The 15,569-nt window shown below is 35.2% G+C and overlaps 1 protein-coding gene across 2 annotated transcripts in view; it reads left to right on the plus strand.

Annotated features, from left to right (window-relative positions):
* Skel (DM13 and DOMON_DOH domain-containing protein skeletor) overlaps positions 1-15,569 on the plus strand; it is a 161,378-nt gene that overhangs the window by 127,968 nt on the left and 17,841 nt on the right. For both annotated transcript variants that reach the window (XM_068381782.1, XM_068381783.1), the window contains exons 2-4: positions 6,172-6,309; positions 10,172-10,244; positions 12,896-13,004. In XM_068381782.1, the coding sequence (XP_068237883.1) occupies positions 6,172-6,309; positions 10,172-10,244; positions 12,896-13,004 (320 nt within the window). The remainder of the gene's footprint in view (positions 1-6,171; positions 6,310-10,171; positions 10,245-12,895; positions 13,005-15,569) is intronic.

Below are 15,569 nucleotides of genomic sequence, written 5' to 3' on the forward strand. Positions count from 1 at the left end.
TTGTAGACGGAATTATCTTTTCTTTACATTTGCATTTGTAGACTGAAGTGTCTATTTTCTATGCATTTGTAGGCGGAAGTGTCTATTTTCTTTGCATTTATAGGCGCAATTATAGATTTAATCCCCCGATAAAAGCTCTTAACATTACGCCACCTCCTTCAGCCAGCATTCTTCTTACTGCGGTAAAAAGAGGCTAGACTCCTAATGGTCAACTTGCACCACAAGTGGTTAAGGAAAAGAATGCGGCCAGCTTTTAAGACTTGAATGCGTAATTGTGAAGGGCGAGATAAGAATAAAGTTGCCCTGTACTGCAAGTCAGATTTTGTAGTATATATCAGTATCTGTATATTCAAATATCCATATGTTTTGATACACTTTCTTCGTGGCCAAGTGGTATGTCATTGTTTAAAGTTTCCTTCACGAGGGTTCGATTCCCGGCCGGTCAGAAGCTACTGTCTTTGAGTGGTTTCGCCTGGGGCTCTGATCCCGAGGTCGGTAAGATAATCCAGACATTAATGCATCAAAATAAAGCAATTTTGATGTTTTGAATCTGTAAGGTAGTGCGTTGTCTTATTTTACAATTTCGACACAGAATGATTTTAAAAGTGACCAATTTAAAGCGCCATATCTTTTAATTTATCTAATCAGCTTCTGGAATTGCGTTTAAAAATCAATGGACGGAAAAAATTTACAGGGGCTTCCACAAATTCCACTATCACTTTCAGGGAGTTTATTGGAATCCCTCCTTTGCACCCACTTTTTAGCTTTCTAATTAACTGTTCCCGCTGCTTTCTTTTTTCTCAATGTCAAACCTCTCGACTTGGTTAAATTGTGGGCTTTGGCAACACCCTAGTAACGTCTGGTCGTTGAAAGGTCTCCCAGACCCCGACACAGGTTTATATGGCTCAGCACCTGTACAAAGAATTACTGTGTGGAAAAAGTCAACTACATTAGTTATGAATTACTCGTAGAATAAATTGTGGACTTAAATCTCTCTCTCTCTCCTCTCTCTCTCTCTCTCTCTCTCTCTCTCTCTCTCTCCTCTCCTCTCTCTCTCTCTCTCTCTCTCTCTCTCTCTCTCTCTCTCTCTCTCCTCTCTCTCTCTCTCTCTCTCTCTCTCTCTCTCCTCTCTCTCTCTCTCTCTCTCTCCTCTCTCTCTCTCTCTCTCTCTCTCTCTCTCGAAATTCTATTAAGAGCTGTCGAGTACAGCTAACACTGAAGGTGATTTGATCTTGAAAGCCATAACGCATGGCAGTCAGGCACGTGCGGACTTGCATGCGTTAAAGAAATGACCATGAGAGTACTAACTTGGTTTCTTAACTTTTCTCTTTTCTGTCGCTACTTTAACGAACTTGAAAGGATGGTGGAAGCAGCCTGGTATGGGTGGGAAGTTGAAACAATGTCATTCTGTTCTGTTATCCAGTTAGCTTGGCCATTTCTTCCCCTTGCTATTTTTTCCCATGGTGTTAGTTTTTCAATTCAGTTTTGACTTCTGTTTATCACATAGAAGATTTAAAAACTCTGCATGAAAATGGTCTTCCACTGTCTTGGGGTAGTTCCCTTGCTTGAGGGTACACTCGGAGGCTTAATTCTATCCTATTTCTGTTCTTTTTCTTTTCAAGTTTTTATAGTTCATACTTGAAAGATTTATTTCAATGTTACTTTTCTTAAAAAAGTAATTAATTCTTTCAGTATATTTCATCTTTTCTCACTGTTCTATTTTCCCTAATAGAGCCCTGGTGCTTATAGTATGCTGTTTTCAGACTAGGGTTGTAGCTAAGCAAGTATTAATAATAATAGCGTATTGACACTTATGAGAAAAAATTAAAAATTTTAGATACTCTGCTTAAAACTGTCTAAAAGGAAATTCAGATGTCAATGTTTTCTTCTTTAAAAAAGAAGAAACAAAAAAACTTTCAATCATTCATCCTAACAGATCATACATACATTGATTAGTTGCGTCCGTTAGTAGGAATTGATAGAATAAAAAATCCCAGAACTTTAGAATCTGGCATTCTTCATATAATAAGCTGAAACTGTTAGCTGTTAGTCCTAACAGTCATAAGATTTTATTCGGTATTCTTGATTTTCTCGCCTTACTAAGTCGGAACTACAGAGTACGTGATGTTTTGTCAATGTACGCTGCATATTCTTATTTGCTTGAGCTTATTTAAATGTGTATATATATATGTATATATGTATATATGTATATGTATATATAATATATATATATATATATATATATATATATACTGTATATATATAATATATCAAAAACTTCAGAACCTGACAGATTTCAGCTGGGTATCGTTCGTAAATATCTTTACAGTTTATAGAAATATTGCAAATTTATTCTGGCTAGATAGCCCAATGGCAGCGTAACTAACAAAATGAAAATTTATAAAGTGCCAGTTGTTGTTCCCAAATCTTTATTAAATTATTTAGGCAATGACTGATAAAATGAAACTAATGACTAATGGGTTTTCAATTTTGATTGGTTAAATTTTTTATTTTCAAAGTCTTGCTCTCTCGCTCTCTCGCTCTCGCTCTCTCGCTCTCGTTCTCGCTCTCGTTCTCGCTCTTTCGCTCTCGCTCTCGCTCTCTCTCTCTCTCTCTCTCTCTCTCTCTCCTCTCTCTCTCCTCTCTCTCTCTCTCTCTCCCCACCCATTCCGATCGGAAGCAGTCAGTCGGTAAATTTCCTCCAACACCTCATGAATATAGATAGACAAAGTTTTAGATGAAACTTGCTTATCGACAATCCTAATCTTTTATTGGAAAGTTTCTGCAGCCTAGTTTAGCAGATTTTTTTTTACCTCTTCCGTTTTTATAGATTAAACTAATTTCACCTCCCTTGCCCAGTTTTTTTTCTTTCATCTATATATGTTCGAATTCACTTTAAACTGCGATTTAGATGAAGTTTTTTAGTTAATTGATGCAGGCCTTTCATTTATATTTGCTCTTTTTTTTATATTTGCTCTTTTTTTATAACATGCCAAACACTCACTAAACAGAAAATATAATTAAAACCAACTGCTAAAATTACACATTTTATCTCATTACTGGGGCTTTTGTGTCTCGAGTGTAACTTACGCAGTCCGGTATATAGGCATTATAAGTACCAGTTGCCCTCCATAACTTTAAAAATATCAATTTGTACTTTCAATTAATACATAACGCTACATGAAATAGCTATTTAAGATTACTAAACTAAATCTGACACGCACAAGGTGTTCTCCTAATGGAGCAAAAATGTGGTAAATATGTAAATGCGTGTAACATGACTATTCATCCCAAGGGTCTTTCTTCTTCCCTTCCCATATTACCAAGTGGGCTAACGTGGGAGATACAAATTAGTTGCCATTCTTTGCAAGTTGGGAATGTTTTCTCAATTTTATGATTGGCTTTCGAACACTTAGATTTCAAGAAAATCCCTCTGTTATCTCCCAAAATGAACATGCCTCTGGGTTTTCCCATTGTCTAGAATGACGCAAAATGTGGACAATAAATTTGAAAACCTTTGATAAAAAGAGCTTTCTGCTCTGGTACCATTCTTTTTTTTAGGTAAATTAATCTCATCGCCACCCAGAATTGTCTAAATTTCTGTGATGCGTGCTTCCTGTTGCAGAATGTCCCTGGCGAATATTTCCTCCTGTGGTAATAATGCCACCAGCACCTATCAGAGCGAGGAGAACATATTTGTATCAAATCTGAAATTATTTATGCTTGAATATACTCCGCCCTTCACTGGACGTTCGACAAGTTCAATTCTATTGTTTTCATTACTTGAGTATGTCATACCCTTTTCTGCCATATGGTCCAAAAATAGAAGTAATAAAATAGATTAATGATTGGCCCTATTGCTTCCGTAACTTTTGAATGGGCAATTTAATATCCTTTTCTACCTTACGGCCCAAAAATAAGAAAAATTAATGAAAATTGGTAGTTTAACTTTTGCCTCGTAAGATCTAAAATGTTAATGAATCAAATTGAAGATAATGTCATCGATTGTGTTAGGGCTTTTTAGGTTTGTTTTAATAATAGTCGGGTCATGGGGTAATCTTTATTTTAAGTTTTGATTTTAATCGATTTTAAAGTACATGTGAAGTCCGCAGAAATTCCACTAGGACTTGCATTGCTTTGCCGGCTTTTTTTTTTTTTTTTTTTTTTTTTTTCTCTCTAATACAGCAGGGAACCCTATTATCTACAGGACCTACACTGTTATTTTATCTTGCTCGTTCGGAGTATTAAACATTTCATCTATTTAAACAGTTTTCTGTTCCTTCAAGCCTTTCATTCTGTAATTATTTCAACCGTTTAAGATTATACCGGAAAGCAATCTTTAACCTTTATGGAAGTGAAACGTTGCAATAGTGGCACAAAACACACTTGGTTACAATGTACCAGTTTGCTTGTGGCGTCCAGCCATTAAGGCTAAGTACTCACGGTTTAATAGCTATTACAAAAGTAAAGTTGTTGAAACGAGGTAAGAATCATCCTGTATGGAATACCCAAAATGCAGGTGTTACCAGACATACGTACGCTCTGACCCTTAGTGGTTTGAATTCAGATTTCCGGGTGACCCATCCAAACATTGAACACGCTTAGTATTATATCCATCTATTGTTATTAATAGTAGTTTGGAAGCATCAACATTGTCCTTGTATGAATTCATGATTTTTGTTGTTGTTTCTGAATCGACCTTGTACAAAGACGACGACAGTATTTTTTTCCCACTATTTTTTGGCAGTGTATTAATAGGGCCAGGGTTGGCTCGGGAAATGTCCGGAAATGCTATTGATGAAGGGGTGAACTGAAAACGCACAGTCATCACACTTTAAACATCAATGAACTTTAGTCACAGATTAGTCGTGTACACACTTGTTTACAAATTTGTGCTCGTTGCTGGTGTGCCACTTTCTATCTCAGGTTATTTTCTTTTGGTTTTTGAATATTTTCTAAACTGAGATTATTGAATAATTTAATGCATAAATTAATTCCTGAAAACCATTAATTTAATTTTCCTAAGTGTACCGATTCGTTTGTTCACATCCGCTTAGAATTTAATCTGCAATAAAGCTTTAGAAATGCAATTCTCCATTGCTTCAACGATTATTGGAAAATACAATCATTATCGGATTATATCTAAGAATGCACTTTTGAAATAATGTATTCTTTAAAGCACATGTTTTTATACCTTGCATAGATTACATCAGAATTTGTTAGGATTGAAGCCAATTTGTATCGATTTCGACTTTGGCTTAAGTACAAATGTTAATACGATAGTAAAATTTCTCTTAATGCTGGATTTCTCTCTCTCTCTCTCTCTCTCTCTCTCTCTCTCTCTCTCTCTCTCTCTCTCTCTCTCTCTCTCTCTCTCTCTCTCCTCTCTCTCTTTAGAATTTATTTTTTCCAATCTTGAAATTTACTCCCACTGTATTATTTAAACTAATTTTAAAGAATCCTTTTTATCTTCATCGTATTCGTTGCCTGGGTATACATATGCCTTAAAGTTTTTAACTGATTGTACTGTTAAACTTTGATTATTGTACATTGGTAATCAACCTTGCAACATTTATCTTAGATTGTTGGTGACTATATAGCCAATATTCTTAAAAGGGTGACATTGCATCTGAAGCAATAGGTTCTCAAGAGCGATAATTCAGAACTTTAAAATACTTTTGTACCACAACTCCTTATGATCGTTTTTTTTTTATATAATAACGCAAATAAATTGATTTTTACAGGCCTGCGTTGTTTATTCTCCGCTGCTGCTGCTCATAATCATTATAAGCAATTGCAGTGGTGTTATTTGTAGCCCTGTGTATATGGTTTTGGAAACTAATATTATCCAAATTATCCTTTTGAATTTAAATCAAAATCCCACCGAGTTTATACTATTATCTGTAGCCTATAAAAGCTATCCCAATGAGTTTAATTAAACCTTATCTATAGCCTATAAATTATTTTTAAAGTTCTGTCTTGGCTGATCTTGGTGTTTGACAGGATGTTTTTTTTCTCTTCAAACAACTTTTTATATTGTAATTCTTTTCATTTTGATAATTCCAATACAACCTGCACATTTTCTTTTTCATCCAAGCACTACTTTTTAGATTTTGTAATTATCTTTTCCTTTTGAGACTACTTATACAACCTGTACTTTTTCTTTTGCAGTGGTGGAAGGACAAGCCTACCTCGGAACGAGAATCGGACCCCTGTCTGAGCTACAGCACCAAGTCAAGGGTGAAGTGTACGCTGTTGATTCCCGCACTCTTCACATCAGAGGGTTTTCTTACGATGGCACTGCTCCTGGTAAGTAGTTGGACATATCTTATGTTCCTAAGTGGAAGTGGAGGTTTCATTAGTATTTGATCGGCGTCAATGACCTTAGATGTCAGGATGCCTGAAAACTTTAAACCAATCGATTATTAGTAGTTGATAGGAAAATTTTAAAAATCATACCTTCAAGGTGTTTGCGTAGCAACACGGCTAGAAGTCAAAGGGTTAGGTAATGGTTGACAGTAATCAGTTGTAAGGATTAAGTGATGATTGAGAGTAATCATAAAAGAGTACACGCATATTAAGTTAGAATGTAAGTAGTGTGTCTCGTTATATACATGAATTTTTTCCTGTCACGCTGAGCGGCATACCCAACGTATGACTTCTTGGTCTCTCCCTGTCACTCTGGATGGATGAGCAGTCATACCCTGGTGACCGGAGGTGCACTTTGAAACTATAATCTCTCTCAATATTGCCGAACAAGCTAGTTGTAGTTAGGAAAGGGTTGAATAGATGTGCGTGCGTGTGTTCATATACATCTAAGTATTGAGTAATTTTGACGGGTCACGTACACTGGTAGTTACATAATAATGAAATTGAAATTTGTAAAGTTAGTTTCTTTTAAATCAAAATTAGCTTAAGGCCCATGTTACGAAGGTTATGGTGCAATAGTTTTGGAAACAGTTTATGGTCCAGTAACCACACAACAGTACGTGTATTACTTTTGCTTTACGAATTGTGGGTAACATTAAGTTATAAGGCCTTATTAGTGTGTATTTTTGCCGTTTTCCTTTAGGGAATGTGATTTTGTCTTGAAATAAGTGTAATATGGCTGATTTAATAATTGTTTACCTAATTTTTTTTTCCTAACCTGAAATATTTCAGGAAAGCTTAAATCACTTATAGAAGTCTCTCTCTCTCTCTCTCTCTCTCTCTCTCTCTCTCTCTCTCTCTCTCTCTCTCTCTCTCTCTCTCTCTCTCTCTAATTTCGTAACTGCTCTTACCATGTGTAATGTATTTACTATATATATGCATATGTATAAATGTGTAGATGTATTTATATATATATATATATATAAAATTGTGTATGTATGTATGTATAATTGCATATACCTACTCCCAAGATATGTACAGTATTTATATAGTTATATATGTATATGCGTATGTATGAATGCACATTTTTATTAGTTTCGTGCTATATTAAGAATAATCTGTCTGCAATAATCTTTTACGTTTGGCCGACGAGTTGAGTAAAGTACCAGTTTCCCCACAATTCCTGGATGAATCGCGGGGAGTATTTAAGGAAACTTCGCTGATAATGTTTACTTTTGAGAGATTTGAACTGCAACTGCAAACCTTCCGTCCAGCAGAAAGTAGTTTATATCATTCAAACAAATAGAAACGGCACAGAAAGAATCAAATCGTAAGATTAGTAGATTCTCCTCCCTCGTGTGATTGACCTAAGGCTAATCAAATAAGGATTAGGAAGGATTGGTGCAGGGAAGGCAGACCTATTTAACCACTAGACTCCTCCAGCCCCCTCACTCCTGCCACCTTGTGGTGGTACTTACAATTAAAATGTCTTTGTTACCTCACGTGGAACAAATTTGCCTATTAGGATTAAGAATTAAGACTTTCTTAAAAGTGGGACTTGTATATTACGGTTACAATTAAGACTTTCCTCAAGTGGGACTAGTTTGAGTCTTTAATTTAAGACTAGGACTTCCTTAACTGGGTCCTGAATATGACATGTTAACAGTTAGGGGATTATAGCCAGGATTTAGTTTAATATCTTTTTTATAACTATTATAATTAAGACTCAGTACTTTAAGACCAGCATTATATAATTTTACAGCAAAAGAGAGGAACTTTTAAGAAATGGAAAGAATAAGTGTGAGGGTTTTCAATAAATATATATTTTTCAAATTTACGGGACTTGAGTTTGCTGTGAATCTGAACAGTACCTGTATAAAGTTTTATTTGAAAAGACAAGGCTTTTTATGAGGTTTCAGTTTTGTAGTTTCACTTATATACAGTATGTGTATAGTTCATAAGATTTGAACTTAATTTGAGTTTAAATTTTTACAGGAATTTTACTTAGTACATATGCCACTTTAGTTCATACGTATTGAGAACCGCTGATGTAATACCTTAGATGGGACTAAAACATTAGAGCATAATATAATTTAACTAGAAAAATTAGTTTTAATTTGTCAAGTAGACCTTAATTGTGTATTAAGTTCAGAGAATGGAACTGTGTAGGTCCGTAGCAAACTCTAAAAAAGTGCGTGCATTGCCATACTTTATTAAAATAGTCGAAACCTTCAGAAAGGCCATTTTAAGATTTCGTATTAAATACTTAAAACTACAAGGAATTACTTAACATATTGGCGGCACGGGTTTATTGCAGAAAAGAGGACCTCTCAAGGGGACCGTCCTCTCAATGTTTACAGTAGGCATTACAGCAATATCTTTTTAGCCTTCTATGTTACCTGTTGTGCTGTTACTGGATCTTTTCTTTTCGTCCAGTCTTTAACCTCGTATTAACTTTTACTTCATATTAGGCTACAACTGCTGACATCTCTCCCATTTCTCGCGGCTATTTGGCCCTCGTGGCACCAACGCCGGGCAATGTGGCCTTTATTCCATTAATCCCATAGTTTATCCAGTCAACCCAAATATCAAAACACTATCGGCGAGTCAGCTACAGTATATACTTTAATGCAGCTTATCTATAAATTGGGTATTTTACAAAACTTAAAGCAAAGCAAATGCAGCTCTTGGATCTCTCTCTCTCAAAATACACAATTCTATGTAAATATGTAGAAATAAGATTAATAGTTACAAAGACCAATAAAATCACAATTCCAAAATGTGAATTTAGATATCCTTTGAAATGTACGTTTAGAGGGTTATTGTAGCCACGTAAACGGAACAAGGATTTCCATTTTCCATATTAACGCTCCTTGTCACCTCCATATTAATGCCCTCTGTCACGATTGACTTGTCACTCGGAAGGGGAAGTTGACGCCACTGTCATTCAAATTGGAACTCCACGCATCAACCAGTGTTGCCAGCCCCAGACTTCAAATCTGTCAGTTGGGAGGAATTTAACATCAAGATGAAAATCAGACTTGGCAACACTGGAAATCAGTCCGGAAGACTAAGGGGAGATGACGTAGTGGAAGAGCAAGGGAAATGGGGTATGGGATAGGGTTGGATTTTTTTTTTTTTTTTTTTTGGGGGGGAGGTGTTTGCAGGCCAGTGTCGCTTTGAAAAGAGAAGTAAATTGGGCGTTTGTAATATCATAGTATTGTGTATGGGTATACATCTGTCAAAGGGTTAATGGCATTAGTGCACCTCTCGCAACTAAAATGCGATAATTTTAATGGTGTTTTGCTGCATAGTTTAAACTCCTTCACCCACTTTTTATCCTTCACCTTCGTACCTGCTTCGTATCATCCATCTTGCTATCTAACCTCTGTACTATTACCTCATAGTACAAATTCGAGAATCTCTCTCTCTCTCTCTCTCTCTCTCTCTCTCTCTCTCTCTCTCTCTCTCTCTCTCTCTCTCTCTATGTCGAATGGTATCCATGGCCCGAGCGTCACCCCTTATGCCCCAAATTCAATAAATATAATCTTTATACATGTAAGGTGTCAGATTCTAGAAGTTAAGATAGATGTGTGACTTGTACTCTTGCTCCAACATGAGAGCATATTAGTATACTGCCATGGAGATTGATGTGATTCCATTGGTATTGTGCTAATTTATATCCACATGTCAGTATCGCATTGTTGTCCCTTGATATATTCGGCGATGTAATGATAAACATCGTGTATTCATACTTTTTGACATACTGTATCGTATTTATTATAACATTTTCCTTTTTCAGATGCTTTCTTCTATGCCGGATCTTCAGGTCGACCCAGCGATGCAGGATTCATCATCCCAGATGAGAATGGAGGGTGAGTGGAAGGTGACATTTTTTTTTCTCCTCCAAGAGAGACTTGCAATAGGTTGAAATTACTTTAGAAAAGAATTCACTCTATTGAACTAATTGCAATAGGTTGAAATTACTTTAGAAAAGAATTCACTCTATTGAACTAATTGCAATAGGTTGAAAGTACTTTAGAAAATAATTTACTCTATTGAACTAATTGCAATAGGTTGAAATTACTTTAGAAAAGAATTCACTCTATTGAACTAATTGCAATAGGTTTAAAGTACTTTTGAAAAGAATTCACTCCATTGAACTAATTGCAATAAGTTGATAGTACTTTAGAAAACAATTCACTCCATGAACTAATTGCAATAGGTTGAAAGTACTTTAGAAAAGAATTCACTCCATGAACTAATTGCAATAAGTTGAAAGTACTTTTGAAAAGAATTCACTCCATTGAACTAATTGCAATAGGTTGATAGTACTTTAGAAAACAATTCACTCCATGAACTATATCATTGCCTCCACAGCACTGCAGTGTAAATGGAAACTAGATCAGGTCACGTAGAATGTTTTTTTTTAATGGCAAGACTCTCAGCCAGTACTCCTTTCCCCTCGTCACAAGGAAAAATAGTTCAAGGAGAAGAAAGGGTTGGGAAAGATCCCTTGCTTCCCCTCATGAAATGTGACCCCTCGGTACTTCACAAGCGAAGGGTGCTCTCTCTCTCTCTCTCTCTCTCTCTCTCTCTCTCTCTCTCTCTCTCTCTCTCTCTCATGTGAGTGATTGTCTCTGTTACGTTCTTGAATACAGATTAAGTTTATAGTTAATGAATATTTCGTAATAAATTTGGATATAAAAAATTTAAAGATTTCATGTAAATTGAAGTTTTGGTATAGATTAGAAGGTTGCCACCAATCCCTTGGCTTATTAATTTTATATACCTACACGAACGGGGTTGACACACACACACACACACACACACACACACACACACACACACTGGCGCGCCCACAAACTTGCTCTGATGCTAGTTGAAAAAGTAACTAATTTTTCCAAATGAAAGTTGGTATTTTCGGAATCCATCCCGAACGTCAACCAAAATTTCATGCTTTTTACCCATTTTCATTATTTTTAACTGGCAGGGCAGCACATGCAATGCACTCCCAACTATGAGACTGGGAATTTAGATTAATTTTTGTATGGGGCGAGTGGTTTACACGGGGGAGAAATTTTGCAACGTTAGCCAGTGTTTATATTAGCTTTGTTTCATCACTATTTTATCGAAACTCCATTTCCAAACTTTTTCTATTTCATACACATGTGCGCTTCTCTGCAAGTTGAGTAATTTTCACATGAATGTAATTAGAATAATAATTACATGATAATGAAGTTTCCTCTTTTTTTTTCCGAGAAAGATGCTCTCTGAAGGCGCTGGAAATTTCATAATGCTATTTTGAAGTATTCTACCAAGGTATAGAAAATAAAATTAAGTACTTCGTATTAGCTGCATAATTCCCTTGATATCAGCGAATATAAGTTATACTATAGTGCTCACAAACGAAAGTGGCAGTCGTATGACAGTTCTTAATATTTCGTATATATTTCAATTAATTTCGTAACTTCACGACCTCTCGTTGAGGATACAAGAAAACAATTTGCCCAGTTTGACATTTGCGGATTAACTGATTTAGCGTGTCGAACTAATCCTGTTCTTCTCTGAGAATGGGTGACCTCTAAATCTTAATCTTTTGATACTTTCTGGGTTTTTTCTACCTACAGAGTTTTTCATTACACTGGAATTTTTTTTTAATCCTTTTAAACACATACACACAAACACACACACACACACACACACATATATATATATATATATATATATATATATATATATATATATATATATATACATATTTATATGTAAATATATAGACAGATACATATGTGAATACACACACACACACACACACACACACATATATATATATATATATATATATATATATATATATATATCATTCACTCAGATAAAGATGAAAATTAATAAAGAACCTTTCGCCTTGTTTTTAAATGCATTAGACTTTGTCTATTCCAATTTCTTTTCCATTGGCCACCTGGGAAAAATAGCCGAAGAGGGAACTATATCCGGGATAATGATCGACGGAACTGCCCCACCTTTAAGACCTTATTCCATCCTCTGCTTTAGGGCTTCTCCAGATAAAATGACCGAAATATTTAAGATTCGATGCGAAAAAATAAGCTCTCAGCTGCCACTTTCGTTTGGGAGCACTTATAGTAAAAGTTATCGGTTTCTCTTCCATATTCAGCTAGATATTCGCCCAGTCAAAATTGTGTAAATCTCTTTGTCTCCCAGAAAGGGACTTATCGTCCTGCCTTTGACCCTTGGACCCACTGAAGTCCTTTGCGGTCTGTTAACCCATCTTCTCATCTTGCTTTCCAACCTTTAAATTCATAGAAAAACTTCTGGTTATTCCCCAATTGTGTTTCCAACAGAGTCCCCCATGGGACCCAGTAATCAAAAGTGACCCGGTTGTTGTTGATTGCTTGGGCCTTATGGCGAAGCACGGGCTCTTTCCATTCTGATCTTAAGTTCCACAAATCCTATCCTTATCTTTCCAAACTTCTATTTTCATTTTTTTTTTTTATTATTATTGCAGGGTGAAGCCACTGGGACGCTACCGCAACAAAGACGTCACCTTGACTCTTCCCGATGGAAAGACCTTCAAAGATATTCGCTGGATCTCTATCTGGTGCAGAGCCTTCGCGGTAAGTTCGTGACTTTGTTAAACTTTTAGTTTATATGGTGGGGTTGATCGTATTGAGAAGAGACAACAGAACTTTTAGATTCGATAAGTTATGAAACTGCTCAATTTACTTTGGAACGGTAGTTTATCGTGTAAATGCTGTCATTTCAGACTACGTATTACCATTAAATTACATAAAAAAATTTTCATCTAATCGCAGAAACTTCATTTAACGATATAAAAACCCTGAAATCCTCATTTTCGTTAACTTTGTAATAGTTGCAGTTTCACATTTAAGCTTTGTCATAACGCGAGTATTTACCTAATAAGATGAAAATGTCTAATAAAAGGAAGAGTGTGGGGCAAACGACGAGTCCCTACCATAGGCAGGTTACGTAGCATTCATAACCTCATATTATATGAAAGTACCTTCGTTACGAATGTGTATACAAAAACCATATGGCCTTTGAATTTTGCCTGTGATGAGGGGCCATAGGCAGGTTGTAGTAGTCTCTTATTTAATGTCCATTCGCTTTTATTTTATAGAAATTTTCCAGTGTTTCTTCGCATATAGGCCTTAAATTCCCGAAGAAGTTTCCTAATTAATACCGCGGTACTTCAGAAAGTAATTAAAGCTTCGGCTCAAACTAGGAAATAAAAGTTCATACTTCCAAAACTTCACGTGACCAGCAGTTGCCATGGTGTGTTAAGGATTAACACAACATAGTTAGATGCTTATTTGGAGCATATAAATTAGATAATGCTCACTTGGAGCATATATGGAGCATATAAATTAGATAATGCTCACTTGGAGCATATATGGAGCATATAAATTGGATGCTCACTTGGAGCATATATGTTAGATGCTTTTTGGGAACATATAAGATGGGTGATTCTTATTTGTAGCAAATAAAATGGGTAATGATTATTTGGGGACATATTTAGTGTAGCATGATTATAAAAAGGGAAAACTAAAATATTCTTGCTATAGCGAAATCCCAAACGGCAAATTTAGTTTGACTAACGTTAACGTAAATTTCGTACCTTTGAGTAAAATTACCTTAACCAAGATAATTTAATCACACAAGTCAGTATCATGTGCACTTGTTGCACACAGGAAGCATCAAATAAACTAAAAAAAATCTCCAATTTCAAATATCAAGGATCGTTTGTATTGGATCTCCCAATTTACCAATAACGAGATCTTAAATTGGACCGGAAGAGTCTGCAGTTGAACTCTTCTCTCTCGTTAGAGGTAAACGAAGCGCCGTTCCTGGTCCATTTTTTTTTTTTTTTTTTTTTTTTTTTTTTTGATAAAAGAATTATCTAAATTCCCATGGTAATCAAAGGCGAAGGGAACTTACGATGTTCTGGATTCCCTTTTAGTTAAGGTTTTTATATTAATTTGGTGGAAATGTGATTTTTAATTATGCATGTTTTTGAGGGGATAGCAGTTTCGATCCAAAATGAATAGTACAATCCTGTTTTCCTGTTTGGAAAAAGATTCATATTTTAAGGGAAATTGCTATCAAGGTAGTGTGTGAAGGTTTTTGTGTATACTGTTTGGATACGTTATAGATTTTTCTATGGGTACGTATGGCTTTATTGATTTAATTAGGATACCACAATTTAGACACCACAATTTAGACAATTCTATTTATGGGAAAGGTTTAATTATATAGTAATGAAATTCCAGCAAACTACAGCGTGTAATCTAATATGGAATTTATAAGTGACACGTGCTCGATATTTCATTGACATTAAATTGGTTGTTGAAAAGCACGAATTTTAATCTTAAGTGAATTCTAGGTATCATCTTGAATCCACGTGGAAAGATAATCTAATTACGATATTTTAAATCAACTTTTAACTTCTATTGCATTTGTGGTGTTTTTATTGCAAGCCCTTGTGTAATTGCGTAAAATTTCCTCGGCACATAAGCAAATTTTACGAAAAAAATTATTTCAATCATATACCGGATATTAGATATCAAAAAATGTAATTTAATAAATTTATCATATTTTGCAAAATTGTGCATTCCCACATGAGTAGTACATTGATGATAGGCATAATCTGCAGATTAAGTCATGGATCGCCGGTAATTCTATCTGAAACCAGTAATGAAAATGATCGGAAAATTGAGTAAACTTAGCTTGATATTCTATACTCTAAAGGGGTTAAATTTCAAACCTAAAAATAGACTACCAACCATGAAATCACTAAAGTATAAAGTCTCTTAATCTATTTTACCTTTATTAGAGCTATTAGTTCATATTGCCTACTCCGAATTAAAATATTTGAAATGTGTAATTAAATTATTCCTTACATATAAAGGTAAAAGAACTGGATGCAATAATTGGAAGAAGTAGTGAATTTGGACGAATTACTAAAACTGTTGTATTTTTCTTCGAAAATGTACTTAAAGGATTTTGGGATATAAACTATCATGTATAATTCTTTCTTTTAATTATTTAAAATCCTATGTGAAGTCTTCGTGAATTTAAACCTCTCTCTCTCTCTCTCTCTCTCTCTCTCTCTCTCTCTCTCTCTCTCTCTCTCTCTCTCTCTCTCTCTCTCTCTCTCTCTC

The sequence above is a fragment of the Palaemon carinicauda genome, chromosome 10 (assembly GCF_036898095.1).
Source record: "Palaemon carinicauda isolate YSFRI2023 chromosome 10, ASM3689809v2, whole genome shotgun sequence".
Lineage (NCBI taxonomy): Eukaryota > Metazoa > Arthropoda > Malacostraca > Decapoda > Palaemonidae > Palaemon > Palaemon carinicauda.